We start from the raw sequence: 19,016 nt of genomic DNA, 5'->3' as shown, positions 1-19,016 counted from the left end.
GCAAAGAGCCCGATGTGGAGCTCAATCCCAGGACCCTGGGATCCTGACCTGAGTTGAAAGTAAACGCTTAATAGACTGAGCCACGCAGGTTTCCCTAGAAGTTGTTTTCTAAAGATCAGGCTCAGGTGGGCACCGAGAGAGTCTCTGGAGAGAAGGAACTGTGGCATGAGGCAGGTCAGGACAGGATGAGATGGATGCCAGGAACATGTGCTCTGCCTGGAAGATTCCACAAGCTGGAGGAGGCTCCCTGGGCCGTGCTCTGGAGGAATGTGAGCTTGAGCAATCAACCCTGGGAACACTGATAAGAGGCCGGGAGTACTAACTACCTTTGTGTAAATGTACTTGGGGCAGGGCCGGGACAGGGCTGGGCCACTCTCCCAACGGTAGTGATTCCAGAACTTTGGCCACTCAGTTCCAGAGATTAGCAACAGAGACCCCTGCTTGGACAGAGCCATGGTAACTGAGGTGTTACCTCTGGGTCACCTGCCTCAGGGCAAGGCAAGGGGGCTTCGGGGAGAAACACATTAATATTGGCTAATGAGGACCAGGTGCATAACTGGGCATTTCACATCGCTTGACATACCAACCCAGGGAGGTAGGAAGCAGCCTTGATTTTATAGATAAAAAAGCTAAGGACCAGAGAAGTTAAATAACCTGTCCAAGCTTACACAGTAGATGACAGTGTTCAAATTTGAACCTAATTGTTTGATTTCAAAGATCTTATTCCTTTCACACCCAATTTCTATCCCTGAGTAATTCCTTCTTCATTTCGAATTTGAATCAGGGCAGGAGGGGCTGCATGTCATAGAAGATCTGCCACTCACAGACCTGTAACCCTGGGGATAAAAATACATTATATGTTTATTGAAAAATAAATAAATTTAATTTTTAAAAAATTAAAAAAAAATTTTTAATTAAAAATTAAAAAAAAAAAAAAGATCTGCCACTATAAACAAAGATGCTAGGGAACTGGGGACCTAGGATGTGTCCCTCCTCTGGGAAACCACACCATGCTCACCAACCAGACTCTGTTAAGGAGGAAGCTAACTTTGGCCAACTCCCAAAGGAGCCACAAGAAGGAGGGTTGCCTCCCCCTCCAGATGGTGCTTCTACGTCAACTAACACCTACCTTGTCCAAAGTTGTCTTACTTGTCCAGCACTGGAGACAAAAGAAAAACTATACAGTAGCGGAATCAGAGATCCTACAGTCTAGCAGGCACTCCCCAGGTGTCCAGCAACCTCTCCCTACAGTAATCCATGGCTTAAGGAAGGTTCTGGGACTGGCCTGGGCTCCTAGAAGAGAGGTGACACCAGGTGTGGTTCCGGGGATGCTGAGAAACTTCATCCCCACCTGCCATGCCTGGTGGAGGGTGTTTAAGATACTAAACCCACAGCTGCCGCTCTGGCTTAGGGCTCAGACCCAGGTTAAAAGGCAGGGGCACTTACAACGGTGGCAACGGTTGCAACCTTAACAGAAAGTTGTTTCTAATCTGGTTAGGAATGCCAGTTTTGAAAGAAAAGGGGGAAAAAAATAAAAATAGGACTATGGATGTCTCTTTGAGGAGACCACAAATGGAAAAGTGTAAGTGGCTTTGTGGACATGGCCCATTCCCAGCCCACCAGCAGGACAAGAAAGTTAGTGACACTTAGCATGTGGTCAGAGCTGATGGGAATGGGACAATCCAATAAGGCGCCCCGTAATCAGGAATCCATCCATCAGTCCAACGCACGCCAACTCCAGCTTTCTGCTCCTGACTCCATTTCCCTGGTGGGAATGGTATACGATGTGATGGTCAGAGGCATCCTGCTTTCCAGGAAAGAACAGACTGTGCCCAATGGCATGTTTCAGTGACACACAAGGCCCCCATCTTGGACTTGGGAATACGGGTTCCTGCATCTCTAGAATCAGACTGACACATCGGCTGACAATGGGACCAGAATATGCTAAACAGCACGGCATGTGAACCAAGGCAGCCCCCTAGTCAGGGTCCACTTCCAAGAGCAAGGGTGGCTCTGAGATCCTGGGAGAGAGCAACGTACATCAGTCTCTCCGATGTGCTCATGGCGGCAATCGTGTGATTTGGAGGTACGTCCAGATTATGCCGTTGTGATTTTGGGTCCCGCAAAGGTCTCCAGTCACAAAAATGCCCCTCATCTTTCAATATTTGCAAAACCATGAGATCCCAAAAGCACGGGGAACAACACATCCTTCATGGATGTTAGTGCTCGGGCGGAAACTACTATGGGGGTAATTCTGCCTCAACTCTGAAGGGCCTTTCATGCCTCTTTTTGGGTCATACACACAAGATAGTCTCAGGATTCTTAGGCTCTCTTCTTCCATTCTGGGTTCTCAAATACATCCCACCGCACCCCACATATTGAATTCAATAACCACTACTCAACGGAAATCTCAGTGAAAGTTTACTGTCCTTCTAGTGGTAGATAGGTAGAATTGCAGGCACAGGGACAGAAGGGGAAGAATCAACCCCGTGAGGCTCACTTTCAAATCCAAACCTGGTTAAGGGAAGGAGGGACTCTGGATGCCTCGGGGGCCCAGGCAGATGCTACAAATAAATGAACAAGTCCCCGGCAAGGGAGTACCAGCCCTGTAGAGAGAGACAGCGCCTACTGAGCTCCTGCTGATTTTCTTCTGAAAATGCATGTCAGAGCTGCCTTATCCTCTGATTGTCTACGAGAAGCCAGAGACTCTTGATTTTAACGCGAAACCTTGTGATTTTTAGATGGTGGCTCCATTCTCTTGAAAACACTATGTGAGCTCAATAAAGCGGCCGCTCCATTAGTTTCTAAAGCTCTGCCGCACAGAGGGTGGTGGTCGTCTCCTCCAACTGTGGTGTTAGACTGCCACTCGCCAGCCGCCACGGGCCATTGCAACCGAGACCGCAGCTACACACAGAGCCTCAGAGAACACCTAACACTACGGGCAGCAGGTGCAGGGCAGGGGATAGGGGAGGCTCCCAGGATCCGAGGAGCCACCCGGGGATGACAATAGGCACTAAATGGCCGACTGTTCCTGCAGGAAACCTTCAGCGGCTGGGAGGCCTTTATCTGTCTCAGAAGCCAGGGCTGCTTCTCGAAGGACTTCCAAGTGCTCCTCAGCGGCTGACAGTGACTGGTCGATCCAATCCAGGCCCCCGGTCAGGTGGCAGGCATTCCTGGTCACCAGCACCAGATGGCTGACGGACAGGAGCAGGGCAGTTGTCCTAGAAAAAGCAACGGGATCAGTTTCCCCAGGAAAGGAGGGATTTGGCACCAAAGCCCACGCAGGCGGACGCTAGTCTGGTATGCTCCAAACTGGAGGCCCTTCCCCAGGAGGCTTGGGGGTAATTTAAAGACGGTTCCACATGCAAATAAATCTGAGAATGGCTGGTTTCAGCAGGGTTAACTGAAGCCTCCTCTGGGCTTTGAACACGCATGGTAAAGCTTTCAGGAAAGAATACAACGGGGCGTGGCTGGCTAACTTATTTAAGACCGGGGAGCCTATTTTCAGCAGCACACCTATGAACATCTCCCGGGTCAGGGTTTTGTAGGACAGTACGGATCTGGTCAATTAGACGAGCACATCTCCAACCGCGGCCCGCTACAGACAGGGAAAGCTAGACATCCCCCTGCCTGGGGCATCCCTCACGGATTTTGAATCAATAAGGCCCCAAGTGGGTTTACACTGCTCGAAAAACAGAATTTAATTGAAAACCAAATTGAGGAGGAGTGGTTTTTTTCCCCCTCAGTATTGGAAAATTCACCATAGAATATCATTTATATAGTGAGTGTGCATGTCTGTGGGAACATATCGCACAGTTCCAGCCTGTGGACACAGCCTGTGGACACAGCTGGGCAGCAGTAGGAGCAGGACAGAAAAGCCAACTGAAGGGGCGCCTGGGTGGCTCAGTTGTTAAGCATCTGTCTTCAGCACAGGTCATTGTCCCAGGGTCCTGGGTTTGAACCCAGCATCAGGCTCCCTGCTCGGCGGGGAGCTTGCTTCTCCCTCCCACTCCCCCTGCTTGCGCTCCAGCTCTCGCTGTCTCTCTCCGTCAAATAAATAAAATCTTTTTTTAAAAAAATGCAATCTGACACGGGGTATGAGCCACTGTCTATCTGGCAACCATCACACACAACAGCTCTAGGAAATGATCATATATGTCCAAAAGACAAAAGAATCCCCCCCCCTTTTTTTTAAAGAGTTTGCACTGGTGGAGAGCACATAATTTCAAAAGCCAAAGGGTGCTCGATGTACTAGGAGGCGGATCTCAAGAGGGGAGGGGTCCCGGGTTTGTCCCATGGAAAGGGAACACAGCTTGAGCTTTCCCTTTCTTTCCCCCTGGCCCTGCTCCACACCTACCCCACCCACCCGCTGGGCAGCACTCACAGTTGGGGTGTGTCTGCTTCCGGGGTCCAAAGAGCAGAGGCTGAGGATGAGGGAAGTGGGAGGGAGGGAAGTTGCAGACAGGTCTTAGCATGGCTAGATGTTCAAGTGTAAAAATTCAAAATCTAAGACTGGCTCTGCCTAATCCCAGGTCTCAGGCAGGGTATGGGCCTCTCTCACCATTCACAGGGCAATGAACAGTGCCCAAAGCCCGCACAGCTCCGGGAGTCCAGCAAAACAGCGCTCTACCCAGCAACCCAAACACCGAACCTCACAGATGTGATGGAACGGGGAGCTTCCAGCAGGAGAAGCCCAATGGCCCCTCCACCCCTCTCACCGTGCCTCCAGGAGCTTGGGGTCCAGCGGAGGGTACATCGATCTCACCACATCGTCCACTCTGGGCAGGAGGCAAAACGTTTTCAGAACTTCACTTTCCTTCTGTCCTTGTCCCCATCCTGCCTTCCTCCCTCTCCTTCTGCTCTCCTGATCTTCGTGCCCCCACCTTTAGTGACTCCTTCTCTAACTGCTCTTGCATTCTCAGACAGACATAAACAGAAAGACTGGTGGTTCAGGTGAGAGAATGTTTTGTTTTCTGGTTTCAAGTCCCCATAGTCTAGAAAGTGTAAGTTCACACATCTCGGGTGACGTTCAAGATATGTTACTAAATTTAAGAGGCAAGCTGCTGGACGTTATATGAAGTTTGACGGATCCGTTTGCATGAAACTAAGTAGACACGAAGCTATGACACGAAGGACCCAGGTAGCACGCAGGAACACTGACCATTCACTAGTGCCCCCTCCAGGGATTGGGATGGGGTGAAATGAGGGGTTCCTTCACTTTCCAGATAATCTATTTCTGCAATGTTTTGACTTTTATAAGTACTTACTATTGTGTTTTTTAAAACAGTGCAACATTAGGAAAAAACTAGGGGGAAAAAAAACCCTACAAGTTTAATTTGGGTCCAAACTGCTTCATTGGATTTCCTTTCCATTATGGTACAATTCGTGGTTTGGTTTTGTTTTAAACCAAGTTCAGAAAGGAACTACTATTCATTCCGACTTGCAGGGTTCAAAATTTTCATCTAAATTCTTGCTCCTGGACCACTTGATAGGAAGAAAAAATAATGATGCAATGTTTGATTTTGAAAATAAACGTCTGCAATGTTCTCGTCTCGGGGCTGAGGGGCTGGTGAGGACATGCGGAGGACTGTGGGCTGCCGTCTTCGCCGGCCCCTTTCTCTGTAGTGTCCCGAAGCTGAAGCCACTCACCTCAAAACTAATATGCTATCACACGATGTGTGGAGGAAATGAAGCAAGAGAAACAATGGGGACACACACAACACACACACACACACACACACACACACACATGCACACACAAAATGGCCAGAAGGATAAAGACATGTAAAGGCAAAAAGACAAAGCAAGGACACAGATTGAATTACGGCACAGAGCGTTCTAGAAGTAGTCCAAGGGACTCGGTAGGAGGGCCAGAGTGTGCCCGGTTAGGTATACCTGCTGAACAACGCCACACCCACCCTCTCACACCAGAGCCAACCATCATGGGAAGCATGACAAGGGTCCAGCGGAGATGAGCAGTGCAGGGTCTCCACCAACAATGGTGGCCAGTGGAATGCCCGGTGCCTGCCCAGAGCCTGGGCTGGACTGCCTTCTGGCTGGGCTGACACAAGTCCTGTGACCACACCCACCCAGGACAGCTCCAGAGAAAGCCAACAACTGTTCTGGGCTGAGTCCCTCCCCCAGATTCTCTCCCTCCTACTTTCTCAACTCACTTAACTCCCGGGACAGAGTTCAAGGGCACCAACTCTTTCATATTCCTTCCTTGGCCTGGCTCTTCGTGATCTACCCGAGGCCATGCAACCAGGAAACCGAGAGCCCCCAGAACTCACAGGGATGCCACCATTCCCACCAGGGAGTGGAGGAACCTCTCTGGTAGTGATGGGGCCAGACTGATTAAGAGAACATCCTGAGCAGGGAGAACTCCCGACGCCGGCACATCCACATACCGGCCACCAGATGGCAGCAAAAACTCAGTACCACCCTTCTGTGGAAGAAAAGGGCTTTCTATTTCTCCACAAAGTCAAGCCCAAATGAGGGGGTGTAGTTGTTGACTGCAATCCTGCTGGCTGCCTCCCACATGGGATTTTGCAGACAGCCTGGAATTTGGGAGATCTGAAATGAAGTATGGCTTCACTGTCCCGCACCACCACCCAATCCTGGAGGCTACTGGCTGGGCCATGGTTAGGGCAGCGGGTGACAGGGAGGTAGCAAGGAGTGGGTCCCCAAAACTAGTCTCCAGCACAAATAGGGCAGGGTGGGGCATGGCCCGCAGATCACTGCATAGAGGGGTGTGGACACCAGTGGGAAATGCGCCTACTGGCCCAGAGCCTGGGAGGGAGGGAAGGCAGGCAGCCCCAGCTCGTATGGAAGCAGCCACAGTAGGATCTGCAGAATGGACTAGAAGCATACTAGTCGCATGCTAAGTTCCCCAAAAAGCCGACTGGAGGAGGCCTGTGGGAGGTGGGGGAACCATGTGAGACCACCCAGCTTGGTCTCTCAGTACCTAAACCCTCCTGAATGCTCTGTAAATGTCCTGGACATGAGTAACCAAAGTTGTCTGTGTGGTTTCTTTGAGGAGCCTGGCCCACCTGCCATCTCAGCTTCTGACCTCCCCTCCCCCTCACCCCATGGAGTGTGGGACCTCACTCACCTGGGGCTGATCCGCTTGGCCACCACGATGATATCACTGACACTCGCTGAGGTCTTCATCTTGGCCCCGGAGCCCATTGTCATGGCAACAAGTTTTTCTGTCAGAGTGTGACAAATCTAACACAGAAGGGAGGAGAGAGGTGAGGAGGGGTGCCCCAGGCTCCCCCAAGAGCATCTGCCACCCCCACAAACAAATATGACCCCTACCTTGGATTTCATCTCATACCTCGGGGCCCTGTAACCTAGTGGGCAAGTTGAGGTCAGAAGCACACAGAGACGAGAGGAGGGAGAGACAGAAGCCGAGAACAAGGCCGGGTGAGGAGGGAGGGGTGGGAACCTCAGACCAGGGTCAGCGTTTCCATTTAGAGAAGTCGGAGCTGAAATAATCTGTCTAAGACAAATCATGTGTTCTAATTCCACCTTCTCATTTCGGGGGAAAAACCTATTTTCTCTCTCTATTCCATCACCTCACGGCTTAGTCTTCCAGAAGGCTAAACCTCTCCCACAGGGCACCCTCAGAAGCACCGCGGGACAAAGGGCAACTGTTCCCTTGAAGTACATCCACCAACAGAAGCACTGAGTTCCACAGCTTTCTAGGGTGATACTTAGTATGTCTGTCAAGAGGACTCCGGTGGTGAAAGGGGCTTCAAAAAAAGCAGGGAATGGGGCGCCTGGGTAGCTCAGTGTTGGTTAAAGCCTCTGCCTTCGCTGGGGCCATGATCTCAGGGTCCTGGGATGGAGCCCTGCATCGGGCTTTCTGCCCAGCGGGGAGCCTGCTTCCCCCTCTCTCTCCGACTGCCTCTCTGCCTACTTGTGATCTCTGTCTGTTGAATAAATAAATAAAATCTTTTAAAAAAAAAAAAAAAAGACAGTTTCTTGCTTTAAAAAAAAAAAAGGCAGGGAAAAGGCAAGACGATGACATGAGGCCTTTATCATCACCCGTCAACAGTGCTGGCCACCCCAAGGTGGAAAGCCACCTCCCTTCCTCACCTCCTTGATGTACTTGTGTCCTTGGCAAATAGGTTCCATGACCTGTCTCATACTTGGAGCTGGAAAGGAGGGCAGAAAGGCCAAGGACCACCCAGGAGAGAGCCTCGGCCACAGGGACTGAAGGGCAGGCGGTCAAGCAAAAGAGACGTCCGATCCCAGGGCCGCTCTTTTGATGGGAGACTCTCAGGAGGGGCCATTGATTCCAGTCCAGGAGGCGTCCTTCCTGCTGCCTTATCCCCCGCCTCCAATACCTCCAATACCTGCCTTTACTCTCCCCCTCCAATAGGCAAGCCCGAGACAAAACCCAGTCCCTCACCCATCCTAGCTGGGAGACAGGAGTGGAATACAGCATTACTGCTCAAGTCATTAGCCCCATCTATCTGTAACCATATCCACACCCAGAGAGCTTCTTAGAATTAAGTAATCCTGGACTCTGTGACAATAATTTCCTACTAGGCACTCCTTTGTCCCCTAAGAGAGACAGCTAAAGAAGAGAAAAGATGAACGACTTTTTAGCTTGCTTGCTTACTTATTTATTTATTTTTAAGCCCAAAGCTGGGCTTGAACTCACAACTCTGAGATCAAGACCTGAGCTGAGATCAAGAGTCCGACGCTCAACCCACTGAGTCACCCAGGAACCCCAAAAGGCTTTTTCATATGTTGTACTGAGTGACACTTTAGAAATGATAAAACTGTCTTTTTAGAAATGTTGAATAATTACTGGACAAGAAGATAAATGTGTAACCGGTTTTCCAAGTTACTGAGATGAAGAACACAACGATATCTGCCATTGGCCAAATATTTCACTATTATTATTATATCAGGCAAGAATTGAAAAACAAATGTTAAAGCTATAAAAATTACCCCAAACTACAAAACCTAGCCAAAATGCAGATTGGATGCAATTTTCCCCCCCAATCGCAGAGGTGACAAGAATGAGAAGGAACCCAATCTGCCTTCAGGTACTCGTGGTTTCGATTTTCCAACATTCGACAGACTACTGTCCGGGCCAGTGAGGAATGTTCTAGTAAGTGGATAAGTCCAGACATGGGACTCAACCTGCAAAGGGCTGAGCTCTTTGTTAATGAAAGAAAGCGCCGGGGGAGGGGCTGGGGAGATCATTGCCCCGTGGCATCACTGTCTTGGGAGGACCAGGCAAAATAAAATCTTTGAAAGGGTCACAAGAGCACTAAAGTGGGGGTAGAAACAGTGGAAACTCCAAGTGTCAGGTCTGTTTTTAAAAAGCCTCTTGCACGGATTCAGCGCCCTACCTAGAAAGACCCATTTCAACAGTCCGAGCACCGCAGCGCTTTGATGACCACGCCCCCACGCCCCACCCCCACTTACATCATGGGAAATTAAAAGTATTACCTTCAAAATGGCAATGCAGTGGGACATGAGACCCCTGGGGAGACAAGAAGAATCTGTCAGTGCTTCTCTGTCGAGGTCCCCCTCGCTCCCACGACCAGCTCTGCCCCCCATCTAGCTCAGACCCTCCTAGACACCACCTAGGAATGCCTCCGGGTTCAACTGAACAAGTCCACGAGCGAAATAAGGAGACACCTTCTTTCCTTCCCTTTCCCCCTCCCACATGCAGCTGCCTCTTCCAGGTTGCGCTCACCTGTCAAGTCATTCTTAGAACTCTGAGCTTCTGACACTGCTCCCTCCAGCCCGTGTGTCCTTCCCCTTATCCTCAGCCTGGTGACCATCTCATCTTTCAAGATCCAGGTCAAAAGGCACCTAATTTGTGGTAGCCTTCATGAAAGCCTCCTCCATCTCCCCACCCCAGGCAGCTCTAGAGATCGCCAACGCTGTGTGCCCACGGCACCGCACGGAGACCCGCTCTCGCTTCGGAGATAGGGTGTTGTAGAATTCTGTCTCTCCCATCAGTTCAGTATCTGTAGTAACTGGCCCAGTGTCCTGCCCATAAGGCCCCCCTCACACCCGGCCAGTGAACGATAAGGGCTCGGAGCAGCATACACGTCTCAACAGGTAGTGGCTCCTGCTGGATGGAGGGGTCCCTGAGGGACCCTGAAGACAAAGGCTTCATCCCTGAAGACTGCGTGCAAACTTTACCCCAGGGGCCTTGGTGTTTAGGTGTACGAAATGGGAAGGGGAAGGGGCACAATCACTGTCATACCATAATCTGATCCCCACCCCCAACAAGAGCAGCAGGAAGAGCACAGGGCTCCCGGACACCCAGCAGTGCTTGGCAAAGGAAGCCGGAAAGGGGCACCCGGAGACCCCGTGTGCCATCCTCAGGGGAGTGTAGCAAACAAAACGGTCCCTAAGGCCTTACGAGGCATCTTCAATCCAGTCTTCGTTCTCCAGAATGGCCTCGATGTGAGGGTTGGTAATGACCACATCATCTAGCTCCAGCTCTGATGGCTCCGACTGTGTCTCCATGGCACCGATGAGGTCCACAATGGGCCTGGAAGGAAAAGCCCAGGAAAGTGGTTTCAGGATGGGTGGCTATTGCTGACCCCCTCCTCACCCAGACCCATGTATTCCCCCAAGAGGATGTAGGAAGTTAGTAAGGATGATATTGACCTCGTGTCCCAGATCCAGGCCTAACCCTAGTGGGACTGCGGGTGCGGGCAGGACACATCGCTGGAGGCGGGTCAAGGAGGCAGGCCAGGGTGCAAAGAAGAAAAGTGAAGCAGAATGAGAGGAGCCACAAAGAGACGAGCAGAGCCACAGCCATAAAGAGAGACGTCTTAGGTCTGCTCCTTCCACACAGAATAACATACTTTTGTGAAACTTATTTTCTCTTTGGGGAGCCCAGGGGGCTCAGTCGGTTATGCATCTGACTCTTGTCTCAGCTCAGATCTTGATCTTAAGACTGTGAGTTCAAGCCCTGTGTTGGCCCTCATGCCCAGCATGGAGCCTACTTAAGAAAAACAAATAACCAAACAAAGCAAAAAAACCCCTTATTTCCCCTTTAAGCCTACTTTATATGGAGAAGCTGACGTTCCTATTACACAAACCTATCTGGTCTGCAGAATCACTCTCAGGAAGGACTGGAGGACGGACGCTGGTCCACCCGCATAACCCCAGCCCCTCCTCATTCTACAGGAGAAGTAACAACACCTACTTTACAATCAGGTTCTTGACAAACATAGCCTTCCGTTTGATAGAGCTTTTCTGGGTCATATAAACAGGCATTTACAAATTATTCACCACTGGTCAGAGACGCTGATAGGATTCAGTAGAGGGGTAAGAGAAACCAAGGGTTAGTTGCCAGGGTTCCTTAGGGGTCTATCAATTAAAATATCCCTAAACTGGGGTGCCTGGGTGGCTCAGTGGGTTAAAGCCTCTGCCTTCGGCTCAGGTCATGATCCCAGGGTCGATCCCAGGGTCCTGGGATCAAGCCCCACATCGGGCTCTCCGCTCAGCAGGGAGCCTGTTTCCCTTCCTCTCTCTCTGCCTACTTGTGATCTCTATCAAATAAATAAAATCTTTAAAAAAACAAAAACAAACAAACAAAAATCCCTAAACAGAAAATAGGATCTTGCTCATAAAATCTCTTGCACACAAAAGGCATCAGGAAAAAGCCTGTGCCAAGAAGGAGACAGTCCCATGCTGGGATTTCACAAAATCCAGTATCTTTCCACTTCTGTGTGTGGCTGGAGTGCAGGCATGGGATTTCTGCTCCTATGAGTTTGGCTGGAAAGACGTCGGGCTTATTCATAGGCCAAGCGAAGTGGCCAGTTCCAGAGAGGTGGCCACATCTTTTGCTAGGTGAACACGTTCAGGGAATTTCTCTTTTGTTCAGGGACATTGCTGAAGCTCTAAGTTCTCTATTGGAAAGGAAGCCTTCAAGTACCATTTTAGAGACAAAAAACTGAGCTGGAGTTGCCCAGTGCCAAACCTCTTGGGCCCCTCTCCTTTCCGGTTGCTGGAGCCCCTGGAGGAGCCCACCTCTCCTCCTTGCCCTCCCTGGGCGCACTCACTTGGAATCGTAGCACTGCAGCAGATCCCGAGGCCGGCAATACCGCTGCCTGCAAACCACCACCAATGCTGCAAATGAGGCCAGGAAGATGGTGGCCAGCACACCTATGGCGACAATCACCACAGTCTCCATGCTTCTGGGTGGCTCCCTCCGTCCCCGTCACATACCCAGCGTGGGCTCAATCTTAGAAGACATAAGGGCAGAGGAGACCTTGGTAACAGTAGCGAAAGAGAGTGGGGCAGTGGGGGTCTTACCTGCTGGGGGGGGCACAGCAGAGAGCCATATCCCCCCAAGTCACCTGCAGAGACCAAGTTACCTGCTGGGGGAGGGGGACACAGAGAGCCAAGTTCCCACTCCAGAGACCTGAGGGCCTAAACAGAATCGAGATGCATTTTATGTCCTGCCCCAAATTTGCCTTTTGTTTAATTAAGAGTTTGCCACCTGCTGGACCAGGATGGCCTTTTAAACCTGGACAGAGGGGCACATTTTAACGAGCACTATTGTTTCACAGCTCCACGGAGTGCAGGAGAGAATATTCTCCCAAGAAGGGCAGGATGGCATTTACTGAGAATCTCCACTGTGCCAGACACTTTGTGTGTTAACCCTGAGGTAGGTATTAATATCCCCATTTTACAGTTGAGAAAACTGAGGTTCGGGGAAGTTAAGTAATTTGTCTAAGTTTCTGTAGTCAGAAAGTAGAAATCCATCCACCTCAATTGAGATGGGCATTCACCTCCCTTTCCGTTTCTAAGGAGGGAAGAAGATTCTAAAAATTCTGGAAAGGGATTTGACTGTCAGTTTCAGTGTAGGAAACTTAACAAATGGTGTTAAAGTGTTCTTTGCCTACTGCCTGTTTTCACTTAGGAGGTTCTACCACACCTATGTTAGACTCCCACAGAGGAACAGGGCACCTAAGAAAAGTATATACTCATAGCAAGTTCTTACTTCTGTTTCTTTGAGCAAGTCTCTTCCCCTGTCTGGGCTTTAATTTTTCCACCTGCAAAAGAGGGTCTTTGATCTAGGAATCCAAGACGAAGGACTTATTCTACACTACACGTCTCCGAGGATCCAAATGTTCCCAACTGTCATTCAATAAGCATTTATTGGTCATCTGCTAGGCACCGAGCACTAGGCAGGATTCTGAAGACTGCAGATAAATCAAGACATGGACCCCAAACCCTGAGGAGGGAGAAAGAGGAAGACAGGCAGACAAATGTTTGCTGCTTGCTTGTTAACCTCTTCTCTGGCTCCTCAACTCCCTGTGTCTATGCTACATGGCAGGGTACACAGACTAGAGACAACCGTGCTTGCAACTGTGCTTGCAGGCTAACTGCCTGCTTTGCAGGGCAGATGACATCTGATCTGGGTTTTGAAGGATGAGTAGGAGTTTGCTGGGTGGACATCATGCCAATGTGGTTGGCTCAAAGTGCCCAGGAGGGCTTTCTCATAGGTTCCACAGAGCAGCTGCTCTACCATCTCAAACTCACTTGCTCAGGGGGGTGAGAAGGTTAGGGTCTGTCTCTTTCATTTCTGCATCTCCCCTGGGGGCTGGAGGAGGCAGGAGGTAATTCTCAGGGTCTGCTCAAGTTCTCCAGATGTGTGTCTCTACACCTTCCCTCCTAAAGGGCTACCTCCTTTAGACCTTTTTCTTTCCTTTTCTCATTTCTGTGTCTCTGTCTCCGTATCTCTCCATTTTCCCCTCTAGACATGTTACCCCTTCCCCAGTCTTCCCTTTCCCCTCCCCCAGCGCCACGGGCCTTCAAGACCACCCGCTTTGTTTCCTCTTCCTGCAGACCGCTCCAGTGTGTTTCTCTGAGGCGGAGGAGATCTCTGAGTTTTCGCTGCCTTACTCAGTGATTTGTCAGTATGAGTCTTTGTGTGTTTTTTCTTCTTTTGTGTGTGTTTCAGGATGAGTTTTTGTCTCTTCTTTGTAGAAGCTTGGGTAGGTCTCATTTCTTGAAGTGTGTGTGTGTGTGTGTGTGTGTGTGTGTGTGTGTGTCCCACCCCTTCTCCGCCATAGAATTCGAAATCCACCAGGATGTGCGTGTGCGTGTGTCCCACCTCCTTCTCCTCCATGGAGTTCTAAATCTACCCGGATAAAATAGCCCCAAGCCCCTGCCACCCAGAACAGCCGCCCCGACACCCAGGTCGGAGGAAGGGACCCCCCACCGGGCCCGGTGCTGGGCTCGCAGGGCTCCCACGCGCGCAGCTGCAACTTTGCCCAACTTTCGCGCGGCCGGGCTGCGCCGCACGGGCTCCGCGGCCGCAACAAAGGGGCGGCCGCCCTCCCCCCCACTTCCCAGTCATCAGCCCCGATCTCCGGCTCCCCCGCCCCCGACGCGCCTGGCACCCCGACTCCCGCGGTACCGGGACGCGGCGAGGCCCACCCACCTCAGGCCGCAGCCGCAGGATGCATTCGGGGGCGCTCCGGCCGCCGGGCCCCCGCCGATGGCAAAGTCCGGGCGCGGGACTCGCGGGCGGCTCCTGCGAGCGGGGCATGCCGGGAAGGAGCTGGGCTGTCCGAAGGAATCAAGATAAAGTCCCCGGGCGCCAAACCCCCAGGTGGGGGCTGGGGGCTCATCCAAATCCCCCGCTACCAGGCACCGCCGTCCCCGCCCGGCTCGGGGCGGGCCGGGGGTTGGGGCGGAAGAAGGCCTGGCAGAGGGGAGGCCCTCCCTTAGCCCCCCAGCAGGCGCTCCTCGAGCCCCCTGCCCCGGAAGCCAAGCCCGGCAGAAGGAGGCCTCCCGGGTCCTTGCCACCCCACCCCCCTGCGAGCTGGCCGTCCGGTGGGGGCTGCAGAGACTGAGCCCATTCCACAGTGGGCTGGCCGGGCTGCCAGTCCTCTCTTACATGCTGTGGCTTCAATCCTAGCTCTGTCACGCACTAGCTGTGGACCGCTTATTTCACTGTCCTTGGTTTCCTCATCTGTAAAGTGGGACCGCTACTTATAGCCATGCTCAGAGCTGCCTGACCCCGGGCAGAACACTGGACAGCCTCACGCACGCGCACTGGGCACACAAGCAGGCCCACCCCAAACAGTTGCTGTGCCAGGGACAAGCATAGAAATACAGGACTCTGGCTGGCTGGCCTGCTCCTTCGCTTTGCACTTGCCTCTAGGGACCCAGGGAACTGCCGTTAATTACTTCACAGCTCCCACTCTGCAAACAGCCATCCCTTGGCCATTGCTCTGGGGTACAGATGCCCACACCAAGAGGAACAAGAAGCTTCGAAGGCTGGAGGCTCTGGAAATAGGCTTGGGCTTTGGGGGTAGACCCTTTTTCCCAGAGTCCAGTGAGCCAGCTGCATGGTTTAGAAGAGACAGGACGGAAGTGGAGCCAATTAAAGCCTGGGGCTTAAGGCAGAGACCCAGTCAACCAATCCAAGGTAAGTTCTGGTGACAAGTATCAAAGGGGGCGCACCAGGTCCTGAGCAACTCTATGCTAAGCCACTTGCAGCCCACAGAGGTGTTTTGGGTTTTGTTCTTGTTCTTGTTGATTTTCCCTGACTTACAGTTTAAAAAAAAAAAAAATTAAACTAGTTGCCCACATTTTTAAAAAATCAAGAGTTTCACTTGCACCTACAGATTCCCAGCGTCTCTTGGTAATTCATAAGCTCTCTCAAAATGCAGCCCACATTCATCTGGGAGTAACAGTAAGTAGGAGAGGGGCGGCTGCCGTCCCCAGGCCTGCTCTCCCAGCGCACCACCATCCCACTGCATACAATGCCTGCTCGGGCATACCCCAGTTTTGTTGAGAGCCCGGCTGAGTGAGCAGCAGTGGTTTCTCACTACTGGCACTTAGGGACCGGAAGGCTGAGGGATGATTTTACTACCCTCTAAAGTGCTTTCATGGAGAAGCTATGGCAGGGAGCAAGCATTCCTGTCCCTTTCCTGAGTCCTTCTAGCTGGACTAAGAATCAAATTGACATAAAACCTTAACACGAGAAAATCAAATTTAATCGCATACATACAGGGAATCCACACAGTCATGGAAATTCCCAAGACAGTCTGGCAAAATGAAATATATGTCCTTCTGAACTAAGGAGAAGGGGCTAGAGGTCTGGGACTTAAGAAGAAAGAAATGTAATTCACAGGACAATCAGAAGAGGAGATGTTTGGTGACCAGATGTTTGCCCGGCCACGCAGATCGATCATTCAGATAAAATTTATCTTTGAGGGGTGCCTGGGTGGTGCAGTTAAGTGTCCGACTCTTGATTTTGGGTCAGGTCATGATCTCAGAGTGTGGGATGGAGCCCGGGGTCAGGTTTACACTCACCGTGGAGTCTGCTTGAGATTTTCCCTCCCTCTCCCTCTGTCCACCCCCTCCTACTCCTGACTCATTCTCTCTCTCTCTGTCTCTCTCTCAATCCCCCTCTAAAATAAATAAATGTATCTTTTTTTTAAAGATTTTATCCATTTATTTGATACTCAGAGATCACAAGTAGACAGAGAGGCAGGCAGAGAGAGAGGAGGAAGCAGGTTCCCCGCTGAGCAGAGAGCGCGATGCGGGGCTCCATCCCAGGACCCTGAGATCATGACCTGAGCCGAAGGCAGAGGCTTTAACCCACTGAGCCACTCAGGCGCCCCATAAATGTATCCTTTATTTTTTAAAAGATTTTATTTATTTATTTGACAGACGGAGATCACAAGTAGGCAGAGAGGCAGACAGAGAGAGAGGAAGGGAAGCAGGTTCCCTGCCGAGCAGAGAGCCTGATGTGGGGCTCAAACCCAGGACCCCAGGATCATGACCCGAGCCGAAGGAAGAGGCTTTTAACCCACTGAGCCATCCAGGCACCCAATAAATGCATCTTTTAAAAAACTGTCTGTACTAACAACCTGATTCTGGAGAGACCTTCCGATTTAGATTCTTCTGTGTAGTTAAGAGAGGGACAAAGGTTTCTCTTGAGACCACAGGGTCTCAGTTGTCTTCAGCTCAAAATAATGCAAATGCCAAAGTGGCACATTGTGGGGGGAATCTCAAACCCCTTCAGCTCAATCTGTTTAAGGAAAGTGGGCTTACAGCAAAGCAGCAAGCATCAGTATGGGTAACTGGGGACAGTAAGTGTTTCCATTTTCTTGAAAATACTCTGAGAAGAATGGAGTGCTATTTTTGTCTTGGGTGATTCAGACATATGGTGGCCTTGAGGTAAAGAAGCTAAACCACATGATAAAGAAGATGTGAGCTATAGATAGATATAGACAGATATAGATATAGACAGATACAGATATATATGTGTATATATATATAATGGAATATGACTCAGCCGTAAAAAGGAATGAAATCTTGCCATTTGCAACAACATGGAGGACATAATGCTAAGTGAAGTAGTCAGAGAGAGAGACGAATATATGATTTCGCACACAGGTGGAATTTAAGCAACAACAAAAATGAACAAAGAAATAAAAGAGACCATAAAACAGACTTTTTTAAAAAAAGATTTTATTTATTTATTTGACACAGAGAGAGAGAGAGAGAGAGAGTACAAGCAGGGGAGTGGCAGGGAGAGGGAGAAGCAGGCTCCTGTAGAGCAGGAAGCCTGACATGGGGCTTGATCCCAGGACTGTGGGATCACGACCTGAGCCAAAGGCAGATGTTTAACCAACTGAGCCACCCAGCCACCCCCACAAAACAGACTCTTAAATATAGAGAACAAACTGACAGTTACCAGAGGGGAGTGTGGGGTGACCCGACCAGGTGGAGGAGGCTGTGCAGGAATCTGAGGCAGAACAAAGGAGACAGCAGTTTATTGAAGACACACAAGGGAGCGGAGCAGGACGGTCTGCCAGGAGGCAGCACTGGAGGCTGAAGCTAAGGGGGAATGTGAGGAGGTATGGGAACGAATGGTATTTTCCTTTTCTGGTACCTGTGTGCAGGTGTAAGTAGCCCATTGGTCAGCTGGGGCTTGTGGCTATTTTTTTTTTTTAATTTATCCATTTATTTGAGGGAGGGAGGCAGAGGGAGAGAATCTTTAAGCAGACTCTCCGCTGAGCATGGAGCCCAACTTGAGGCTCTATCCCATGACCCTGAACTGAGATCATGACCTGAGCCAAAACTGGGAGTGGAACGCTTACCCCACTGAGCCACCCAGGCGTCCAGGTCTATGGCTATTCTGAGGTGAGACCCCTGATGGGCCTGTCTGTGCTCAGCCCAGAGGTCACTGCGGCCCTTCTACCTCACTCGGCTTCCACTGCTCACGTCAGTTGCCTAAAAGCAGCTTCTGAAGGGAGTTGGGTGGGGCCCGTGGGTGAAATAGGTGGCGGGGATTAAGATTATGCTTATTGTGATGAGCACTGAGTACCATATGGAATCGTTGATTCACTGTATTGTACACCTGGAATATAACATTGTATGTTTCTTATATTGGAATTTAAAAAGAAGAAAGAGAAGGAGGGGGGGTGGGAAGGGGAGGAGGGGGAGGAGGAAGAGAAGAAAAGGTGGTGATGATGGTGGTGGTGTGGAGGAGGAGGAGGAGGAAGGGGGAGGGGGAGGAGGAGAAGAAGAAGAAAAGAAGGCGGAAAAAAGAAGCAAAACCACATGATCTCTTGGGCCTCTTTTGGGTGTCAGCAAGAAAGAAATATTCCTCTGTTCAGAATTCTTCTAGCTGGACTAAGATTTCAATTTACATAAGACCAATTAACAGGAGAAAGTCGAATTTGCTTTCCTGTGTCTGGGGAATCCACACAGACATGAAGTTCCAAAGACAGGTAACACAATGAGCAGGTGTCATTTTCATGTGTACGTCTTCCATGAGAAGGATCGGGGTCTGAGGAAGGCCATGTGCCTGAAAGTGAGAAGAGACGCTTGGAACACAGAAATCACCCTGTTATGCACACCAGTTTCTTAGGTAAAAACCAATCTCTTTCATAGCTCTCTCTTCCTGGTACAGGCTCTCCTTTCCGATATAAATTTAGATGGTTGAGGGGGAGGTAAAGAACTTTTCCTGAATCTGCTGGGTTTGGATTGCT

The 19,016-nt window shown here is 50.6% G+C and overlaps 1 protein-coding gene across 2 annotated transcripts; it reads right to left on the bottom strand.

Annotated features, from left to right (window-relative positions):
* Positions 1–2,404: 2,404 nt before the first annotated feature.
* On the bottom strand, positions 2,405–15,038 carry TMEM98 (transmembrane protein 98). Of its 2 annotated transcripts, XM_082707395.1 has the most exons (8): positions 14,903–15,038; positions 14,444–14,568; positions 12,054–12,235; positions 10,400–10,531; positions 9,472–9,505; positions 7,112–7,227; positions 4,719–4,778; positions 2,405–3,221 (listed from the first exon to the last, which is right to left on the bottom strand). In XM_082707395.1, exons 3-8 carry the CDS (start codon positions 12,182–12,184, stop codon positions 3,014–3,016), a joined length of 681 nt encoding a protein of 226 aa, XP_082563521.1. In that variant the 5' UTR covers positions 12,185–12,235; positions 14,444–14,568; positions 14,903–15,038; the 3' UTR covers positions 2,405–3,013. The 2 variants fall into 2 exon arrangements, with proteins under 2 accessions (XP_082563521.1, XP_082563520.1); XM_082707394.1 differs by lacking the exon at positions 14,903–15,038 and having other exon boundaries at positions 14,444–14,585.
* Between the last annotated feature and the right edge of the window lie 3,978 nt (positions 15,039–19,016).

Source organism: Mustela nivalis (genome assembly GCF_964662115.1).
Source record: "Mustela nivalis genome assembly, chromosome: 17".
Lineage (NCBI taxonomy): Eukaryota > Metazoa > Chordata > Mammalia > Carnivora > Mustelidae > Mustela > Mustela nivalis.
The sequence above is the reverse complement of the archived record's forward strand: the minus strand, read 5'-3'. Positions and strand labels throughout refer to the sequence as shown.

Excerpts from the sequence above, each read along its gene's own strand:
- TMEM98 (XM_082707395.1), bottom strand. The coding sequence starts at position 12,184 with ATGGAGACTGTGGTGATTGTCGCCATAGGTGTGCTGGCCACCATCTTC. Across the intron at positions 9,506-10,399 it reads GACTGGATTGAAGATGCCTC|GGGTCTCATGTCCCACTGCA; the intron begins GTAAGGCCTTAG and ends TTGTCTCCCCAG. Across the intron at positions 7,228-9,471 it reads ACTGCATTGCCATTTTGAAG|ATTTGTCACACTCTGACAGA; the intron begins GTAATACTTTTA and ends CTTCTGTGTTAG.